Source organism: Podarcis melisellensis (assembly GCF_964234715.1).
Source record: "Podarcis melisellensis genome assembly, chromosome: 16".
In the NCBI taxonomy this organism is placed as follows: domain Eukaryota; kingdom Metazoa; phylum Chordata; class Lepidosauria; order Squamata; family Lacertidae; genus Podarcis; species Podarcis melisellensis.
The window spans coordinates 13,840,359-13,859,096 of NC_138533.1; the positions used below are offsets into that span (position 1 = coordinate 13,840,359).

The 18,738-nt window shown below is 45.4% G+C and overlaps 1 protein-coding gene and 2 long non-coding RNA genes across 5 annotated transcripts in view; all 3 read left to right on the top strand.

The window, feature by feature from the left end:
* CAPN1 (calpain 1) overlaps window positions 1-11,154 on the top strand; it is a 43,592-nt gene extending 32,438 nt beyond the window's left edge. For both annotated transcript variants that reach the window (XM_081891461.1, XM_081891462.1), the window contains exons 11-22: window positions 275-450; window positions 551-562; window positions 1,820-2,031; window positions 4,383-4,422; window positions 5,264-5,329; window positions 5,899-5,956; window positions 6,363-6,427; window positions 7,716-7,784; window positions 8,642-8,720; window positions 9,427-9,543; window positions 10,137-10,195; window positions 10,967-11,154. In XM_081891461.1, coding sequence (XP_081747587.1) covers window positions 275-450; window positions 551-562; window positions 1,820-2,031; window positions 4,383-4,422; window positions 5,264-5,329; window positions 5,899-5,956; window positions 6,363-6,427; window positions 7,716-7,784; window positions 8,642-8,720; window positions 9,427-9,543; window positions 10,137-10,195; window positions 10,967-10,993 — 980 coding nt within the window. In that variant the 3' untranslated portion in view covers window positions 10,994-11,154. The remainder of the gene's footprint in view (window positions 1-274; window positions 451-550; window positions 563-1,819; window positions 2,032-4,382; window positions 4,423-5,263; window positions 5,330-5,898; window positions 5,957-6,362; window positions 6,428-7,715; window positions 7,785-8,641; window positions 8,721-9,426; window positions 9,544-10,136; window positions 10,196-10,966) is intronic.
* LOC309358819 overlaps window positions 1-18,738 on the top strand; it is a 53,962-nt gene that overhangs the window by 28,577 nt on the left and 6,647 nt on the right. The gene's annotated exons all lie outside the window — the stretch shown is intronic.
* LOC309358731 lies at window positions 11,937-18,005 on the top strand. 2 transcript variants are annotated; one of them, XR_014163532.1, is made up of 4 exons: window positions 11,937-13,775; window positions 15,609-15,750; window positions 17,591-17,634; window positions 17,802-18,005. It is a non-coding gene; the product is annotated as an uncharacterized lncRNA (long non-coding RNA). The 2 variants fall into 2 exon arrangements; XR_014163533.1 differs by lacking the exon at window positions 17,591-17,634.

Here is an 18,738-nt window from a genome sequence, read left to right on the forward strand (position 1 = left end):
GAGATGGGCTTATATTTATTGTTTCTTCCTGCTACTGGAAACAGGAAATGACATCACACAGAACTCTCTCTACCATTTACATTGCTATGCTCTGAGACTGCCTATCTAGCAATACAGCTCTGTGTCCGTTTGCCCCTAAACTTACTAGCTCGTGAGAATATGCATTTGTTGAATTTGACTGCCATCTCCCCAAAACACTTGCACCCCACAGTCTCCTCTTTCTTTCTTTCTTTCTTTCTTTCTTTCTTTCTTTCTTTCTTTCTTTCTCCTTCAGCAACCTTCTGGATTAACCCCCAGTTCAAAATCCGCTTGGAAGAGGTGGACCACGACGACGACGAGGACAGGAGGGAGCCGGGCTGCAGTTTCCTCCTGTCTCTGATGCAGAAGCACCGGCGCCGGGAGAGGCGGTTTGGCAAAGACATGGAGACCATCGGCTTTGCCGTCTACGAGGTACCGCCCGAGGGCTTGGGAGGGCTGCCCCTCGGGGTGTGGAGCCCTTCCTCTGCCTTCTTTTGGAATTCACTGCCCCTCTTCCTTTTGTCTCCTGCAGGTGCCTCCTGAGGTATGTATGCCAAAGAGCAACTCCTGTAAGTATGGGAAGCCCCTGCAAGAGCATCTCCTGTCCTGTAAGAACATAGGACCAGAAGCCAGGCCACGGGGGTCTGTATTGTCTGCTAATGGTTCTCCAGGGTCCCAGTCTTTCCCACTGCTGCCTGTAGTTGCCAGGAATTGAACTTCAGGCCTTCTGCATGCAAAGCTTGCACTCCACTGTTTTGCTTCGGACCTTCTGCTAAAAGGGCGGGGAACGACCTAAGATTCTAGTCCTCAACATAAGGAACAAAATAAGTAGGGGTGTAGCAAATTGCTTTATCCCAAGTCAGGCCAACTGAGCCCATCTAGCTCAATGTTGTCTACACTGACCGGCAGCGGCTGTCCAGGGTTTCAGGCCAGGAGTCTTTCCCACCCTATCTGGAAATGGCAGGGATTGAAGCAGGCGCTCTTTGCAGTCAAGGCAAGTGCTTGGAAGAAAGATTCCAGTCCTCATTACTTCTGAATAAAGGGATAATTTAAGTGGGTATAGAGGACTTCTGCTATATTAGAGCGCTTATCCCTCTAGCTAAGCATTGTCTACACTGACTGGCAGCTGCTCTCCGGGTTTTCAGACAAGCTTATTAGGACTGCTGAGGGTTGAAATTGGGACCTTCGGTATGAGAGGCAGGTGCTCCGGCTGCTGAGCTGCAGTCCTTCCTCTAACAAGAAAGTAAGATTCCAGTCCTCTTTATTTAAAGAAGGGGCCAATTTAAACAAGGACGTAGAAAGCTGCCGTCTACCAGAGCTGTCGTCGTTTGAACCTGGGACCTTTGTGCCTGCAAGGCAGGAGCTTTTCCACTGAGCTATCCAGTGCCGGATTTACGTATAATATAAGCAAGCTATAGCTTAGGGCCCCACTCTCTTGCAGGCCTCCCAAAAAATTAAAGGAAAAAACCTGGATGTACAGTTCCAAAATAGAAAATAAAAAACACATTAAATAAAACCTACATACAGCAACAGTGTTTTGTGTTGTGTAGGCTCCTGTGATGTAAGAAATGGGCCCCGCCTGCTAGCCTGCTCCCTGAAATATCACTGGTTTGCTCATTTCTAACAGTGACAATTTGTTGTTGAAAAAGGACAGCTGGACATATAAAGGGCCCCATTACCTTCAGTAGCTTAGGGCCTCATCAAACCTAAATCCGGCCCTGGCCACGGCCGTTCCCTATTCCAAGAGGAGGCTTCGACAGGTGAAGCGCTTGCTCAACTCGTGCCTTCTCCTCTCTGGCAGTTCAGGGGGCAGACCTCCGTACACCTGAAGCGTGACTTCTTCCTGTCGAACTCCTCGCGGGCGCGATCCGAGCAGTTCATCAACCTGCGCGAGGTCAGCACCCGCTTCAAGCTGCCGCCGGGGGAGTATATCGTGGTGCCTTCCACCTTTGAGCCCAACAAGGAAGGGGACTTCGTGCTCCGGTTCTTCGCAGAGAACAAAGCCGGGACAGTGTATGTGTTGGTGGTGATCTTTGTCATTCCTTTGGCAGAGGGTGGGCAATCGTTCAACTGATTGAAATAGGTTTCAGAGTGCTGTACAGTGTCCTCTTTCAGCGCTGTCCAACTACTCAGACCCACTGAAATCAACATTTAGGTTTGAGTGATGATGATGATGATATATTTCATTTCTATACCGCTTTATATTTATAAGAAAAATCTTAAAGCGGTTTATGGAATATTGAAATATCAATAAAATATCAATAAAACAGTCTGAAGAAAGTCAAATGTAGAGTATACAGTCAAAGCTACATAATTAACAGAAAACTAAAATATTACCTTAAAGACTTCAAAATAAAACATTACAAAGGAGGTCAGCTACAGAATACATATTTAACACAAAGTTAACAAAAAAACTTAAACATTTTTAAAAAACACCACATTGCTAAGTGAAGTCAAATATAAATTGCACATTTAAAACAGCATAATTAACAAGAGAATAAAATATTATCATAAGCATAACACAGCTGTTTGGCAGGCACAAAAAGATGGGGCAAAAGAATCCAATAGTTAGGGTTTGGTGTCAGGCATAAAAGATGGCGAGAACTCTCTGGGTTCCCTGGCACAACAAATCCAGTTCTTCTTTTTAAGCGGATTTATTGTAGTTGAGAAAGTGACAGGCAACCTTTACTAAACAAGCTATAGCCCCCGCTCTCTTGGGGGCCCCCCAAAAAATTAATTGTATTTTAGTTCAACAATTACTTTGATAAAATACATATTTTGTTATGTGCAAATGGCTTTAGATACCCATTAGGTCCATAAATTACTATATAGCATATATCCAACACAAAAAACAGCAACAATTTGTTGTTGACAAAGGACAGCTGAACATTACCTTCAGTAGCTTAGGCCCTCATCAAAACGAAATCCGGTCCTGTGTGTGATTGCGCGCATTGCCACGAACACTGAAGTAGCACAAAAAGGGGCAAAAGCATCCCTAAAAGAGCATAAAAACACATGAAAATACCGGTAGTATCTGGCAATCCCAAGAGCCTTAGCACCAAACTTTGAGGCCTATGGAGAGTTGGAGTTTGAGCAAGGAGGTTTGGAGGGAGCAACTGTGGTAGGTTTTGGCGTGTTTTTTTGTTTTTTAAATAGTTTTTTGATGGTTTCCAGAGGTTTGGAGGGTGTTTGCAGGCTTTTCCATGGTGTTCCCAATTTATGCAATTTCAATTTAACACGCGGCGCCTCAGAATGTAACCTCCGCGTAAATGGAGAGTTGCCTGAACCGAATGGGATGAAAGAAAAACTAATGGGAAGACCTGGAGGACCTCTCATGCAGATCAGGATTGAATGCTTGTTGTCATAGAGCGCCCCTTCGAACTAGCATGGTCTTCTCTGGCTTTCCAAGGTCATAGGTTCACACCCCCCCCCCCATTTCCCTGCCACCTAATCCCTTCTTAACCAGACAGGTGTGGGGAGCTGGACTTAGGACCTTCTGAGCTTTTGCCTCTTTCCAACTGGGATGGGCACTGCCTGTTGGGATACAGCTGCTGACCTCATCCTAGCCCAGACCTTGCCCAGGGCTCAGAGAGTGGAGCATTGAAGCTGCTTCAGCAACAACCAGCCTTAAGCTGAGCCTTAGGTGGGAGCTGTAAACTTTGCCTTTTGCTGAAAAGCACCACTTCTCTTAAAGGGGCCCACCCCCTCTCAGAAGCTTTTTTACTCTCATAGAGCAGGGGAGACAGATGGACTGGGGCTCCCAAGACGGAGTCCTCCGAGTCAGAGGTAGGGATGTAAAATGCATTGCTTTCCATTCCGCCCTGTGTTTGACACACACGGCGATATTGCTGTTCTGCAGCAGTTCATCTTGTGCCAAAAATTATGACATCATCATTCTTTGCTGTCCATTGTGGCGAGATTATGTAGCTTACATAACTTGCATTGTCATTACTTTATTCCATCCCATTCCTTTCAGTGCAAAGAAATCACAGTGCAAATGGTGGTGGTTTGCGGTGGGGAACATTAGTTCGTTATCATTTGCAGACTGAAAGCAACAGCAGCAGCAAACACCAGTCGTTTTCACTGGGTTGATTTCCATTATGGGCAAATAAGTTAACATTGGCAGCTTCCAGTTTCGTTGGAATTCTGCTGCTGTCGCAACACATGAGCCAGACTTTGGAAACAAAACCAGATGTAAACCCTTGACTTTAACTCTCCCCTGCCTCTCACTTGACTTCAGAGTGCTTCTCACCACCCCGGTTTCATAATGCTTGTTCTGCTGTTTACTAGTGTCTGGATAATTGCCTTGAGCTTCTTTATGTTTCCCCTGAGTTCTCATTTTTATTTTTATTGCCTTTCTGCAGGGAAATGGACGATGAAATCCAGGCAAACCTCCCAGATGAGGTAGGAATCCTCCAGTGACAAATACGGACCCCTTTCAAAGGGCGACTTAGAGGAAATTCCCGCTTTTATTCCAGAGCAGGACTTCCCAAGCTGGTCTTTGGACCTCTGACAGTCTATCACCTTCATTCAAGTGATCTGCAGCATGTCTGCAAAAATTCAGTTAAAAACCATGCAGCGCCTAGCACCATTGCTCCAAGAGGTAGAAAAATAGCTTAAAGGTCCTTCGAGATCCTCAGCAATTTTCAAGCAGAAAAGAAAAAGTTGGGGAACCACTGGTGGAAAGGAGTTATGTAACGACTGCCACCAGTTTTTTTTACATTCAAGAAGAATCCCCTCTTCTGTCATTGGCACATCTTTCTCTCTGAATTCAGTATGCGCTCATTGGCGGAAGTCACGAGTGGGGAGAGTTGTGGTTGCACTCAGAGCTTCCCATGGACATCTGTTTGGCTGCTGTGAGAAGTGGATGCTGGACCAGATTGTCCCCTTTTGGCCAGAGCCAGCAAGGCTCATCTTAGGTTCTCAGCTAGTGCTGGGGCACAGGAATTTGTCCAGCAGTTTTCCATTTTTTACGAGGTGGTGGTGGAAATCTCTCCACAGATACTGGCCAATGCATGCAGCCCTTAGAATGGACTCATCACGTATGGCCTTCAGCTACAGATTTCAGAGGGGTAGCCAAGATATTTCTTGAAGTGACAGTGAAGCTTTTTGTGAGTGGTCTTTTTTTAAAAAATAAAAAGAGCAGCCTGTCACTTTTCCATGCTTCCGATCCCAAAGAACTTTACATATTTAGACTTTCTAACCCTGACCTGCCTGTCTGTTCCACTGTCTCTCCATTCCCCAGAAAGTGCTTTCAGAAAGCGAGATTGATGATAGCTTCAAGCAACTCTTTAGGCAGCTGGCAGGGGCGGTAAGTGTGTCAAATGCGGGGGGGGGGGGGGAGGGGTGTTAAATTAGATCCATTCCCCATTTAAAGGGGAACTTTCCCAACATGCACCATCCAAAACAATACATGGACCGAAATTCAGGCAGCCTTTGAAATCAGCCCTTCTCAGAATTTTGCAGTGCAGTTCTCCAGCCTGGTAAAGTCTTTCCTTACTATTTTGACCAAGCTGTGCAGGTGTGGAGCAGGTGAAAGGTGGCTTCTTGCCAAATGGAGGATTGACAGGCCCTGCTGATCAGCTGGTGCTTTGTCTCACCTCACCCACCTGTCAAAGTTGGCCAGTGGTAGGTGGAGGGGGGGTTAAGGAACATTAAGTTCCCCACCTTTGTCCTAGCTGAGCAGCAGAGCGCTTAGTTTGCATATGCAAAGGTGCCTGAAGCTGTGATGGGGAAACAGGTTCCAGTTCTGAGCAGGTTCTGAGCAAAGGGCTTGACTTCAGGCCTCTCCAAGAATCACCTCTTTTAAGAGTGGCTCAGAGGTGGGCTTAAAATAACATTGAATCTTTTTTTCCTCCTCTTTTCCGCCCTTCCTTGCAGGATATGGAAATCAGTGTTCGTGAACTGCAGACTATCCTCAACAGAATCATAGGGAAACGTAAGCACTGAGTGTAACTCATTCCCTCATCATCTTTTTTTTTAAAAAAGAAATTAAAATAGCAAAACATTTGTCGTGCAGAAAGTCAGGGAATGTGTGCATGTGCATACAACAAATGCTGAGTGTTGTATGCAACAGAGAATAAAACTAATTTGGCGAAGCTTTGTGTTGCTAGGGCCTTTTGGCAACAAAAGATTTCACCATTTAAAATGTTCAGACACCAGCAACCCACCATCTTCCTGCACTTGGACTTGTAACAAACCTGTCATATAGTTCCAGGGTTTGTGGCTTCCTTGTGCTACTGTTGAGTGTCCCTTTGAACGATTTCTGTCATCTTTTTGCTGCGTGCCTTCATGGGGTGTAAAAGGAAAAGCTCTAATTGTCCCTTCTTTGCTTTTCACTGCAGATAAAGACCTTCGGACGAAAGGGTTCAGTTTGGAGTCCTGTCGGAGTATGGTGAACCTCATGGATGTATCCTTCCTTTTTGGTTTCGGGGTCTGTGTATTTTAAAGGAGCTCCAGGTTCTCAGTATTTTGCAGGAGAGGAGCACGTGCCATCAATTTAGGTTTGCACTTACCGTAATTAAAGTAGATTATAATTCTCTTTTGCCCTAGTGCAATAAATTCACTTTTAAAAAACCAAAACGAAACAGACTTTTAAAATTATTTAAAGATGTTTATATATTACTTATTACGCAAAATTAATATACAGCTTGTTTGTAGAAAAACAACTTCAAAGCGATTTACAAAATTGATAAAACAATAAAATTTTCACTAACAAAAGGTACAACCATAATTTAAAACAAACAGAAAATTAAAACCACAATAAAATAGACTAAAACAAATTAAAAACACACAAACTTTCTAAACATATGGTGAGGCTTGTCTAAATACAAATGTCTGTTCAAGGCACAGTGAGGGGACCTGCCTGTTATCAATTGGCAGGGAGTTCCAAAGTGTCAGTACTGCCACACTAAATGATTGAGTTCTTCCAGATGCAGAGTAGGTATTATGGGGCACCTGCAAAAGTTGCAATTCCATCAATCGAAGAGGTCAAGTGGGCACATAATCATTAGTGTTTCTAAGTGGTGCACGTAAAAATGAACCTAACAGAGAATAAAGCGATAAAAATTCACCATAAAACCAAACGCTGCCTTAAAATGCCTACTGGGATAAGTTTTTGTCATGCACTGGAAATTCAGCAAAGAGGGGGCCCATCTAATCTCAATCAGGAAGGACTTATGCAGGCTTGAACCCACAACACTCCATGCATGGCTTCTAACAGTTGTGAGCCATGCATCTGAGCCCTCGTGTGGGGGACCAGCAGCAGAGACTCCCCCAAAGATCTCAGTGATCAGACAAGGATATAACAGGTCAGGAAACCCTTAAACTATCCTGGACCCAAGTTACTCAGGGCCTTGTAAATTAATGCAAAAACCTTGAATGTGGCCCAGTAGTGTATTGGCAGCCACTGGAGCACTGGCATGAATGAACGACTTGTGGGAAGACAGACACAGTGCCTCGCAAGTGAATCAGGACACATGTTGATTGTCTTATAACCTTCCCCCAAACGAATCAGAATGAACGCTATGTGAAGGCTGGACCTAGTTTAACCTCTGCCTAAGCTATATGCCTGCAAGCATTCAACAAACTAATTTTTTGGGAGTATGGTATTGGAGGGGAAGGGGAGGTGATGGCGGAAGGAGGCGACAGTGGCATTTTGACAGCAGTGTCTCCTTAACGTCCGCTTCCTTGATCAGAGAGATGGAAATGGGAAACTTGGATTGGTAGAGTTCAACATCCTTTGGACCAAAATCAGGAGCTATTTGGTAAGCTCACAGTGTCATCAAAGCCATTTATGGGTAAAAAAAAACAACCCACACAAATGTGACTACAGTGGGGTGGGTAAGTGGTGGGGACCTCTGCCCAGATATCGTGGAGTCCAGCTCCCATCAGTCTCACACTGCATAGACAGTGGTCAGGAATGATGGGAGCTATAGTCCAACAACAGCTAGAGGTCCACAGATTCCCCATAGTTTGGTGCACAAAACTCTCCAGTCCAAATATTTCACAAATATTCTCTTGGTTACATAATTCCCCCCCCCCCCCGCAAACCAGGATAGCTAAATGGAATTATAATTACTTTTGTTATTTGCGGGGAAAAGCTGGGGAATTCTGCTTAATAGTTTTCTGATCTACAAACAATATTTTGCAGATATGTATCTGATAGCTTGACATATCTAGTATCTAGTAAATTTTGCACAGGAACTGCCTTGATTCAAAAAAATTGGAACATATCTATGGAGTGGGCTGAAAGTGAGAGAGCCCAAACAATCAAACTTTGTAATTTGACATCCATGTGAATGTTGATGTCCAGTATCATAATTTGAAATGTGAATGTTGATGTCCAGTATCATAATTTGAGCATGTTAAGGAATTTTGAATCTGGTTCTGAAATCTCTTCCCTCTAGATGGGACTTAAGTCTGGAGAGTTTGCAGTTTAGTGATCCTTTCTGGATCTCCCTCTAGCGACTATGAATTGATGGGTTCCTACTGGAGCCTTGGAACTCATAATTTATTTTTTCCCTCTGGACACCTTAGGTTCTTGGGGCTCAGCCGCTGGGTTCACTGTTGACACCTTTGGGGGGGGGCATCTTATCTCCTTTTCTCTTTGTTATCTTTTAAGGCAGTCTTTAGGAAGTTCGATTTGGACAAGTCGGGGAGCATGAGTGCCTACGAGATGCGGATGGCTCTGGAGGCTGCAGGTGATCTGCCCCTTTTTAATTGCATTCAGTTTTCTAGGCAGCCTCTCAACTGAACTAGTCCTCAAGGTGGAATTAAAACCAAGTCATCAATCAGAATCGAGAAGATCAGAATCAAGAAGCCCAGCTAACAGCCGGGGATCCTGGGTGGTTGGCCACTGTGGGAACAGGATGTTGGAGTAAGATGAGCCTTTGGCCTGATCTAACAGGACCCTTCTTGTCTTCTTTAACATATCTAGTTCCTTTGCCCTTTCCTCATTAATTGTAACTGGAAGCTGTGTGTGAATGATGTAGACAAATGGGCAGTTCAGGTCCTGTGAGAAAGACACTTGTGACTCTTGTCTTTCCTGCTCAGCACCCAGTCAAGTGGGATAGTGGAGATACAGCTGCCATATAAGTTTTGTATTACAAGTGTCTCAGGACTGGGAAATTGGATGCCCTCCAGATGTTCTTCAACTCTCAGCTCCCATCAGCCCCAGCTGGTATGGCCATAGTTTAGTGGTGATGGGAGTTGGAATCCTGCAAAGTCTGGAGGACCACAGGTTCCCCACTAAGCTCTAATCTAAACTGCTGGATTTCAAAGCACACAGCTGTCTGAATTGCTCACAGTCCCTTGGCTTACCCCAAAAGTGGGAGACTCTGTTGTGTTTTTAAGAACGCCACCCAGCTTCTGAATGAAATGTATTTGCTCTTTCTTTCTCTCGCCCAGGCTTCAAGCTGAACAAGAAACTGTATGAGCTAATCATCACCCGCTACGCTGAACCTGATCTGGCCATCGACTTTGACAATTTTGTCTGCTGCTTAGTGCGACTTGAAACCATGTTCCGTGAGTGCCCTTTTCATAGGGTGGCCGTTTCATATTTCGACGTGTGACCAGGTTGTTTTAGTCTGCCTATGGAGGGCATGGGCAAAGCCCCCTTGCCCAACCCCCAGGACCCCATAGCTATTGAGGACTGGTGGAAGCTGTATTGTCTGCACCACTTCTCCCCTCTTTGGGGTTCTCCTAGAAGTCAAAGGAGGCAAAGGAGTAGTAGTAGTGTTGGCCTTGGAGTTTAGAAAGCTGTTGGCTTTGCATGCCCCAGTGCTCTGCTCCAGGGCTAGAGGGTTTCTTTAGGTGTGCCTAAAGGCTTTGCAAACCACCAGCAACATTTTAAATTACCATGCAGTGTTGCAATATGTTCCCCATGCTGCTCTTAAATTCTGTCCATAGCAGCTTGAAATGGGTAAGGAGGAAGCAGGCCAGCAGCCTGGTGCATCTTTGGGCATGCCACCCTCCTGGCGCAGTTCTTTAGAGCTTGTCCCTGAAGTCAACAGGGTTGATCTGGGTTTGTTTCCCACCCAGAGAAGTCCTGCAGTGAAATATCTTGATTTAATTCCCACCCTCAACTCTGCCACTCACCCCACAATTTCTCTCTTCAGGGTTTTTCCAAGCACTGGACTCAGACAAGGATGGAATCGTCACCTTTGACTTGGTTAAGGTAATGCCTCTCTGATCGTTGAAAATAAACTGCCAGTGTCAGAAGTTCTGTGTGGAGTAATATTAGAAATATTGTAAAAATGGAAAAAGAGAGATGATATGTTAAAAGATTTAATGGCAATATTAAGTTAAGAAAGGCATAAGAAGTGATTAAGATGGAGGATTATCAGAGGTGCTGATGGAAGTCCAAATAAGAATGTATCTGTGATAAACTGTGAGGTATGTTTTATACTTTTGTAAGCTAAAAACCTATATATATATATATATATGAAAATAAACTGCCAGTGTCATAATGCTGTGACACAAACGTTTGGTGAGATCTCACTCGGGATACCATGTGCCGTTCTGGTCATGGAACTTCAAAAAGGATATTGTAAATCTGAAAAAGGTGCAGTGAATGGCAACAAAAATGATTGAGGGGGTGGAACGTGTTTTCCTATGCGGAACGATAATGACATTGGGGGTTTCTGAATTACTATGTTTTTAATCCTCCTGAAAACATTATTGCATTTTTGCAATAATTTATCCTAATATACACATTTACTTACATGCAGTGTTCCCCAATGTGATTGTGCATTGTATTGCAGCCTATGTATGCATTTTTGTACGCATTATTGCAAAATTTGGAGAAGTGCAGATTTTGAAGGATGGGTCTATGTTTCAGTTTATGCGTTGTTTCAGAAAGCGTGAATTAGGTAGGTTTGCTTTTGACGGTGACCTGAACTGACTTTCTCCTCTATCCCCCTTTTTATCTCTCTCTCCTGCACTGCAGTGGATACAACTAACCATGTTTGCCTGAAGAAGAAACGGCACTATCCCTGCACGGCTGTCTGGCCCTTCTCCTTGGACATCTTTTGTGCTTTCGTTCTTTTTACCTGCAAGTGCCTTGCATCACAATGTGGTCGCTTCTTGCATTTTCACTGCTTGCACTTCAAATAAAGGAACAGACACGTGCTTAAACACACACACACACAAACACACACAGCACTTCACATTTGCCTCACGTGCCAAAGTGGACTCTCTTGGCTCCCTGCCGCCGTGCCTGGTCATCACCTGTGACCTCGGAAGCTGTTCAGATCCTGCGCTGCCTCCAAAGCTGCTTCTTGCTTTGAATAACGATCCATAGCGAGACTCTTGCCGCACAGCTTGGCACAAAAGAGGCCTTCCTGACTTGACCTCAGGCTCCTTGTCTTTAAAATGGGGGCTTATCATAGCACCAACATGAGCAGCAACGGTGGCTCTGTGGAAAAGCCCTGAGTGGGCAGTGCATTCTGGGAAAACTCTTGCCTCTTGATGGCCAGTTGTTGGCTTTCGTTAGTTTTTAGGGCTTTGTCCTGATGTTGGCCTCCTCTCAAGTTTTTGGGTTTTTTTGTCTTAAGATGTATGTGCAGGATAAGGGGGGCAGCCAGAGAGCTGGCCCCACAGAAGCATTGTTTTGAAATAGTGAGCAAACATTGTGAGGCACACGGCGGTGGGGGGGGGGAGCCCTGATGCCTTAATTTTTAAAAATGGATGTCTTGCCTTCTTTGTCCCTATTGCTGGATGTGTGCTCAATCCTCCCAGTTTGCTTCTGTAGCCGTCTGGTCGATGACCACTCTGCAACATAGCACTGCTTGCTGGGAAATCTCAGCCCTCCTTTGGCCACACTTCCTTCGACTCATTTGCCATATTTCTTACACTCAGGCCGTATTTGCACTATACATTTAAAGCACTCCTGAAACACATTCAACAGCCATGTTTGTCAAGGGTGCTGTTATGAGACCCCTCTCCCCCTCACAGAGCTACCATTCCCAGAGTAGTTTTAAAATCAGTCCCTCTTCCCAGGGAATTCTGGGAACTGTAGTACCCTCAGCACTCTCGACAAACTACAGTTCGCAGGATTATTGGGGGAGTTTTATAAAGAGTGCTTTATAAATGCAGTGTGCATTTGGCCTCAGATTTGCCCACTAGTATTTCACTATTTGCCAGTGAGATGCCTTCTATGTTTTTGAAACATATTTGCATCAGTGCCAAAGAAATATTCCCACTTCTGTAACTGTTTTGGCCTCTGTATTTTTTTATTTGGCAAATACAAAGTTTGGCAAGAATGGACTGAGACCTGACAGGGGACTTTGCAAGGCTCCTTCTTCAGATGGGCAAAGGCCTGTGTCTACATGGGGGAAACCTGAGCTTTCAATCCCTGGCATCTCCAGGTAGACAGGAGAGAACACAATCTGGAATCCTGGAAAGCAACTGCCAGTCAGTGTAGACAATACAGAGCTAGCTAAACCAAATGTCTGGTTTGGTGTAAAGCCGCTTCTGATCTCCCTGCTTTTATCAGCCCTTTATTCAGAAGCTATTGGACTGAAATCTTATTTTTAAGGGGAGGACTGCCTTTCAGTGGCAAGTTCTGCAGTTCAATCCTCAGCATCTCCAGGTAGAGAGAGGAAAGAGAACTACATGGTTCAATGGTCTGGCTCCGCCATAGGGTGGCTTCCTATCTTCCAATCTGTATCTGGCTGCAAGGACTTCATCCCTTTTCTCCAGCCCCATATTTTCCACTCGCCCAAAGGGCTCCCTTTCCCTCACTGGTGCCTGCCTTTTGGCACCCACAGCTTCACATCACTGACATCTCGAGAAGTTGCCTGTGCCAGCCTTGCTCCTCTCTGACTGTTGTCCTGCCTAGAGGGTGCCTTTCTCGAATGGGAAATTGATAACCCTGCAACACCTGGGGGGCTACGGGTCCGCCATCCCAATAATAATAATAAATTTTATTTATACCCCGCCCTCCCCAGCCAAGACTGGCCTCAGGGCGGCTAACAACCAATAATAAAAGCAAGTTGATTAAAATACAATTTAAAAAACAAAATTAAAATACAACATTAAAACATTAGGATGCAGCCTCTACATGGGAGGAGAAAGGAAAAAGAAAGAGGGGAGGGAATCAAACTGGTTCTAAGCCAAAGAGCAGGCGGAACAACTCTGTCTTACAGCCCCTGCGGAAAGAAATCAGGACCGCAGGGCCCTGGTCTCATGAGGCAAAGCGTTCCACCAGGCCGGAGCCAGAGTTGAAAAGGCCCTGGCTCTGGTTGAAGCTAATCTAACTTCCTTAGGGCCCGGGACCTCTAGGGTGTTGCTATATATGGACCTTAAGGTCCTCCATGGGGCATACCGGGAGAGGCGGTCCCATAGGTATGATATGGATAAGGAACTGACCCTTGGAAATCAAATAGGGTCAGGCATAAAATGATTGGCAATCCTGTTTGGCCAAGAGTTGGGCAGGCTGCTTCCTGTCTCTGGAAGCTTCTATGAGCATTCCAATGCCTGAGGGGCAGAATTCTCCTCACCCAGAGGCCGGTTTGGGGTGAATTGGGGCCTCCAGGCTGCAGCAGCTGAATGCCCCTTATTCCCCCACCCACTTCACCCTTGCTCCCAGAAAGCCGCCTGAGGTGCTGCAGAAGCCCCCTCACTCCCCTCCGAGGCTGTTTCACGTCTCCCTTGAGGTGCCCAAATGGGAGACTTCTGAGGTGATGTTTGCTTCTGTAATTGTGCCGGAAGATTCCGTTATCAGGGACTATTTTACACTCCTATGATGCAACTGGGTACTACTGTTTAATCTTTTTGTTTTGTATTGTAGAATCAGACTTGTTTTATTGCCAAAAATAAAAGGAAAAAAGAAGTGCTATTATTAAAGCAAGATGCTTGAGTCCCTATTGGTTTGGGCTGTTTTTTGTTAAGTTTCATTCTTTCACCACACGGTCTGAGGGGAGGTTACAACAATATAAAAATACAACCTTGAAATAAGTTAAAACAATTTACAGTCGGAAAAATAGGGTGGGCCTTAGACCTTAAACTGTAGCCTTAGGAAGCTTTGCCCTCGGGTGGGAAAAATATTGCGCCCGGGAAAAGGAAGTGGGAGTCAGCAGACACTCAAGGAATAGTTCGGAGAAAAAAGGTTTTATTTCTACCATCCATGAACTGGTAGAAGGAGCAAGTGTGATAGTTCACAAAAAGCATGCACAAAGTTCACAGTCATGTGCACAAGCATATATACCCCTTTCCAGTTCCCTCCTCCTTTCTCCTCCCTCAGGAGTCCTGCCCATGAGTTCCTCTGAGCATGAACAGAAAGCTGTCTTGGGACTCTTGACACCCTTCCCAGGAAAGGGCAATGAGAGTGGTTCAGCATGTTCAGATTTGTTGCAACCGAATGAGATAAGATTCTGAGATAAGATTCGTACTCAGGCCTGAGTATTCTTGGCAATGACAGCGCCTATTCATTAGCCTTTAAAAGTAACATTTTGCCTTTTGCCACAGCATCTTGTGAGAATAAGCAGAGAAAAGCTGTTTTGGATTTTTAGAAGACAAAAGGAGTTTTGGACAGTTTTGAGGCCTGGGGTGATTATTGAAGCCTGGGGTGATTTCAGACAGGATTTGGGTATCTTGTCCCTTCAAAATCACAACCTTCTCCCGGCTGTGAGGCGTGAAGGCCGCTCCCTGCTAGGCCCTTTCCACCTGGCCTAGGGGGCAGGGCCCAGACTCGCCAGCCCTAGAAAGAGGCTCCTCATAAGACCGGAGGAACATCAGTGGGTTATTGCTTTATTTATTTAATATGCTGTAAACTGCTTAGAGATTTTCATTAATATCAGCAAGACAAGGAGATGGTGTTGGACTTTGGGAGGAAGAGAGAACTAGCCCTGCTGTACCTCAGGGAGGGCTGTGTGGAGAGAGGCTCTTCCTTTAAATTCCTAGGAATTTATCTCAGTGAAGACCTTACTTGGAAAATAAATACAACCCAGGTGGTTAAGAAAGCCCAACAGAGACTCCATCTCCTCAGAGTATTGTGGAAGAACAATGTCAATCAACATTTGATGATCTCCGTCTACCGGTCCACAATAGAAAGTGTCCTTTCATACTGCATCACGGTGTAGTACGCTGGTTTGGCATCAACTGATAGGAAGTGCCTACAGAAGGTGGTGAATACAGCACAAGCTATTATGGGCTGTCCCATGAATCCGCTGGATGAAATAGTGGAAGAACGTTGCCTCAGGAGAGTGAGGAAAATTCTTAGGGAAGATTCACACCCTGGCCGGCACTTTCTTGATCTCTTGCCCATGGGCAGAAGATATAGAAGCATGATTAGTCGCACCAACAGGGTAAAGAACAGCTTCGATCTGTGGGCTATTAGGCTGCTGAATGAAAAGATAACAACCGGGCAACTGACTTTTGGGTTTGGTGGGTGTGCGTCAGTAAACGAGGGGAATTAAGACTAAGAGAGTTGAGTGGAGGGTGTTCATGTAATCTCACTGTATCCAAGTTGTACAAGTGACTATAAAGTATTTCAATTCAATTATTCAATTTCAATTATTAACAATATAAAGCGGTATAGAAAAAAAAATTTAAAATACAATAAAATATGTAGCATCTGGTTCCCCCAGCCTATCAGGAGAGGGACGTTCACCCGCAGAGAGGGAATCGGTGAAGTTGGAAAAAGCAAACAGTGACCAGATACTGAGTCTATGCAGCTAACTCAAGATGGATCCAAAACTCTTGCCCAATTCATCATCTCCCATGGACCAGGTGAGTGTGATTGTGGAAAAATGGCCTTGTGGGCCAAAGTTAAACAGACCGCTGGCAGAGTTTACTTTGACCCTCAAACCAGAGGATCCCTGTTTGGTTGCCTGGGATTTGCAGCCATTTGTGTCACAGTGCCTGGGTTCCAGTTTCCCTGGAGACGCCAGAGAATTCCAAAGCAGTTAAAGAGAAGCAGGTTGAGGCTGAGGCGGAGAACTAGGACGATGGTATGCATCCTAATAATATAATTAATACGAATAATTTATTTTTTATACCCCACCCATCTGACTGGCTACATCACCCCAGAATTAGCATTTGAGGAAGGGCTAGCCCATCTCTCCCTGCCTTTATCTCTCTCTGCTGATCCTTCATCTCCATGAGCTCACAAGCCTGGTAGCACATAGCATCCGTAGGCAGCTATTAGGGTCCCCACTTGCGACAAGGCCCCACTGCTGTGCCATTATCTTGCCCCTCAGTCCAGGAGTGTTGGGTAGTTTGGAGCCATCGTTTTAATTTTCCACACTCCCTCTGGGGCGCGCTGAGAAACTGGCGCTGCCAGCAGGGCTAGGAAGCCCATGGTCCTTTTTGTCACTAACATCCCAGCAGGTATATAATCTAGGGTTGCCATACTTCAAGAAGTAAAAATCAGAACACAAAGTTGTTGAGCTTTTCTGGGAAAAGTTTCAAAAAACTCAGACATTTTACTGATTTCCCAAAATTCCCCATGGACACTAATTCTGTCACTGGGATCCTGGACATGTCTGAGGAAATCCAGAACGTATCAATCAATGTATGGCAATGTATGACGTATGGCAACCCCATTATACATCACAAGCTGCCTTGTACTCCCCTGCTAATAATCTTCTTGGAACTACTGGTTTACGGAGTGCCGGCTATAGCCAAGGGAGTTTAGCAGAATATGGAATGGGCAGAGAGAGGCAGGTTCCTCCCCCACAAGAGCATACAGTATTGATTTCAACATTGGGGAGATATGAAAAGAAAAGAGAGCCGAAAGAATAACGGCTGAATGTGCGTTTCTCCTCCAAGGAGGTTCCAGGGACTGACCCTGTCTCTCCACCCCAATTGTTAAGAAAGGACTTCGTTCTTTTCTAGCATCCTTTGGCTCTAGATCCTGCCTTCCTTGGCAAGTCTATCACTTCTTTTACTCCTTTTTCTCCTGCTGCCCCCACCTTCCCTCTTTGTGCTCCTTTGCGGGTGTCAGTGTTTGGCTGCGAGCACAGAAGACAACACTGCCCCTTGTGGCTCCTCTGGTGAGAGAATAGCCTCGTTGCACTTTTATTATTAGCTTCTTTTCATTTATGTATTAGGGACGCGGGTGGCGCTGTGGGTTAATCCACAGAGCCTAGGACTTGCCGATCAGATGATCGGCGGTTCAAATCGGGTTCAAACGGGTGAGCGGTTCAAACGGGTGAGCTCCCGTTGCTCGGTCCCTGCTTCTGCCAACCTAGCAGTTCGAAAGCACCTCAAAGTGCAAGTAGATAAATAGGTACCACTCTGGCGGGAAGGTAAACGGCGTTTCCATGTGCTGCTCTGATTTGCCAGAAGCGGCATATTCTGGGAATGTTTTGGGGGGAAGGGGGCATATTCTGGGAGAGTTTCAGGGGGGAAGGGGGCATATTCTGGGACCCTCTCAGGGAGCAAGGGGACATATTCTGGGAACGTTTCAGGAAAATTCCTAGAAAATATGCCCCCTTGGCCCCTGAAAGTCTCCCAGGATATAGAGTGCAGTTGCAACAGGGGTTACCACTCCCAAACGTCCAATGTGGTACAAAGGAAGGCAAACCCCGAACAAAAGAAGGCATGGAGTTTTATACTTTTCTTACAGCACAGAGGAATATGTCAGAGGAGGGGCGATTCCAGAGATTACAGGTGAGCAGTTGTGAGAAATATTTGGTAAAGTACAGTTGTTATGACAGTTATTAACATGCAAAGTTCTTAAGTGGTGTTGACAAAGAGAGGAAGGTTTGCAGGTGACTCTTATGGATATTTCTCAAAAATCCTACTGATATCTATCTATTGTGGTTTTATGATTACAGGGAGAATCTTGATGGTTCTTCCTCGAGCTTTTCCTCCAGGGAAGAATGACTATGGGCTTTGAGCGATTCTGGAGCTTATGTTGATGTTCCAGAGCTTATGTTGATGTTCCCTAACGCCTTATGAATAAAGTGTTATATATTACATTTTTGTTATGTTACGGTTGTTAATGACTTATTAAAATAAACAGTTGTATTTGTGAATTTGTGTCATATCACTGTAGACCTTGTAGGTGGAACTGTGGCGCTGTTTTAGTGTTTGAATGTATTCCAAATTTGGCACTCAGTAAGGGACGCGGGTGGCGCTGTGGGTTAAACCACAGAGCCTAGGTCTTGCCGATCAGAAGGTTGGTGGTTCGAATCCCCGCAACGGGGTGAGCTCCCGTTGCTCGGTCCCTGCTCCTGCCAACCTAGCAGTTTGAAAGCATGTCAAAGTGCAAGTAGATAAATAGGTACCGCTCCTGCGGGAAGGTAAACGGTGTTTCTGTGTGCTGCTCTGGTTCACCAGAAGCGGCTTAGTCATGCTGGCCACATGACCTGGAAGCTGTACGCCAGCTCCCTCGGCCAATAAAGCGAGATAAGCACCGCAACCCCAGAGTCGGCCACGACTGGACCTAATGGTCAGGTGTCCCTTTACCTATAGTCACTGGAAGGACAGATCCTGAACTGAGGCTCCAATACTTTGGCCACCTCATGAGAAGAGAAGACTTCCTGAAAAAGACCCTGATGTTGAGAAAGATTGAGGGCACAAGGAGAAGGGGATGGCAGAGACTGAGATGGTTGGACAGTGTTCTCGAAGCTACCAACATGAGCTTGACCATACTGCGGGAGGCAGTGGAAGACAGGAGTGCCTGGAGTGCTCTGGTCCATGGGGTCACGAAGAGTTGGACACGACTAAACAACAACAACAATAGTCGGTACCAGTGTCCTCAAAGGGCTG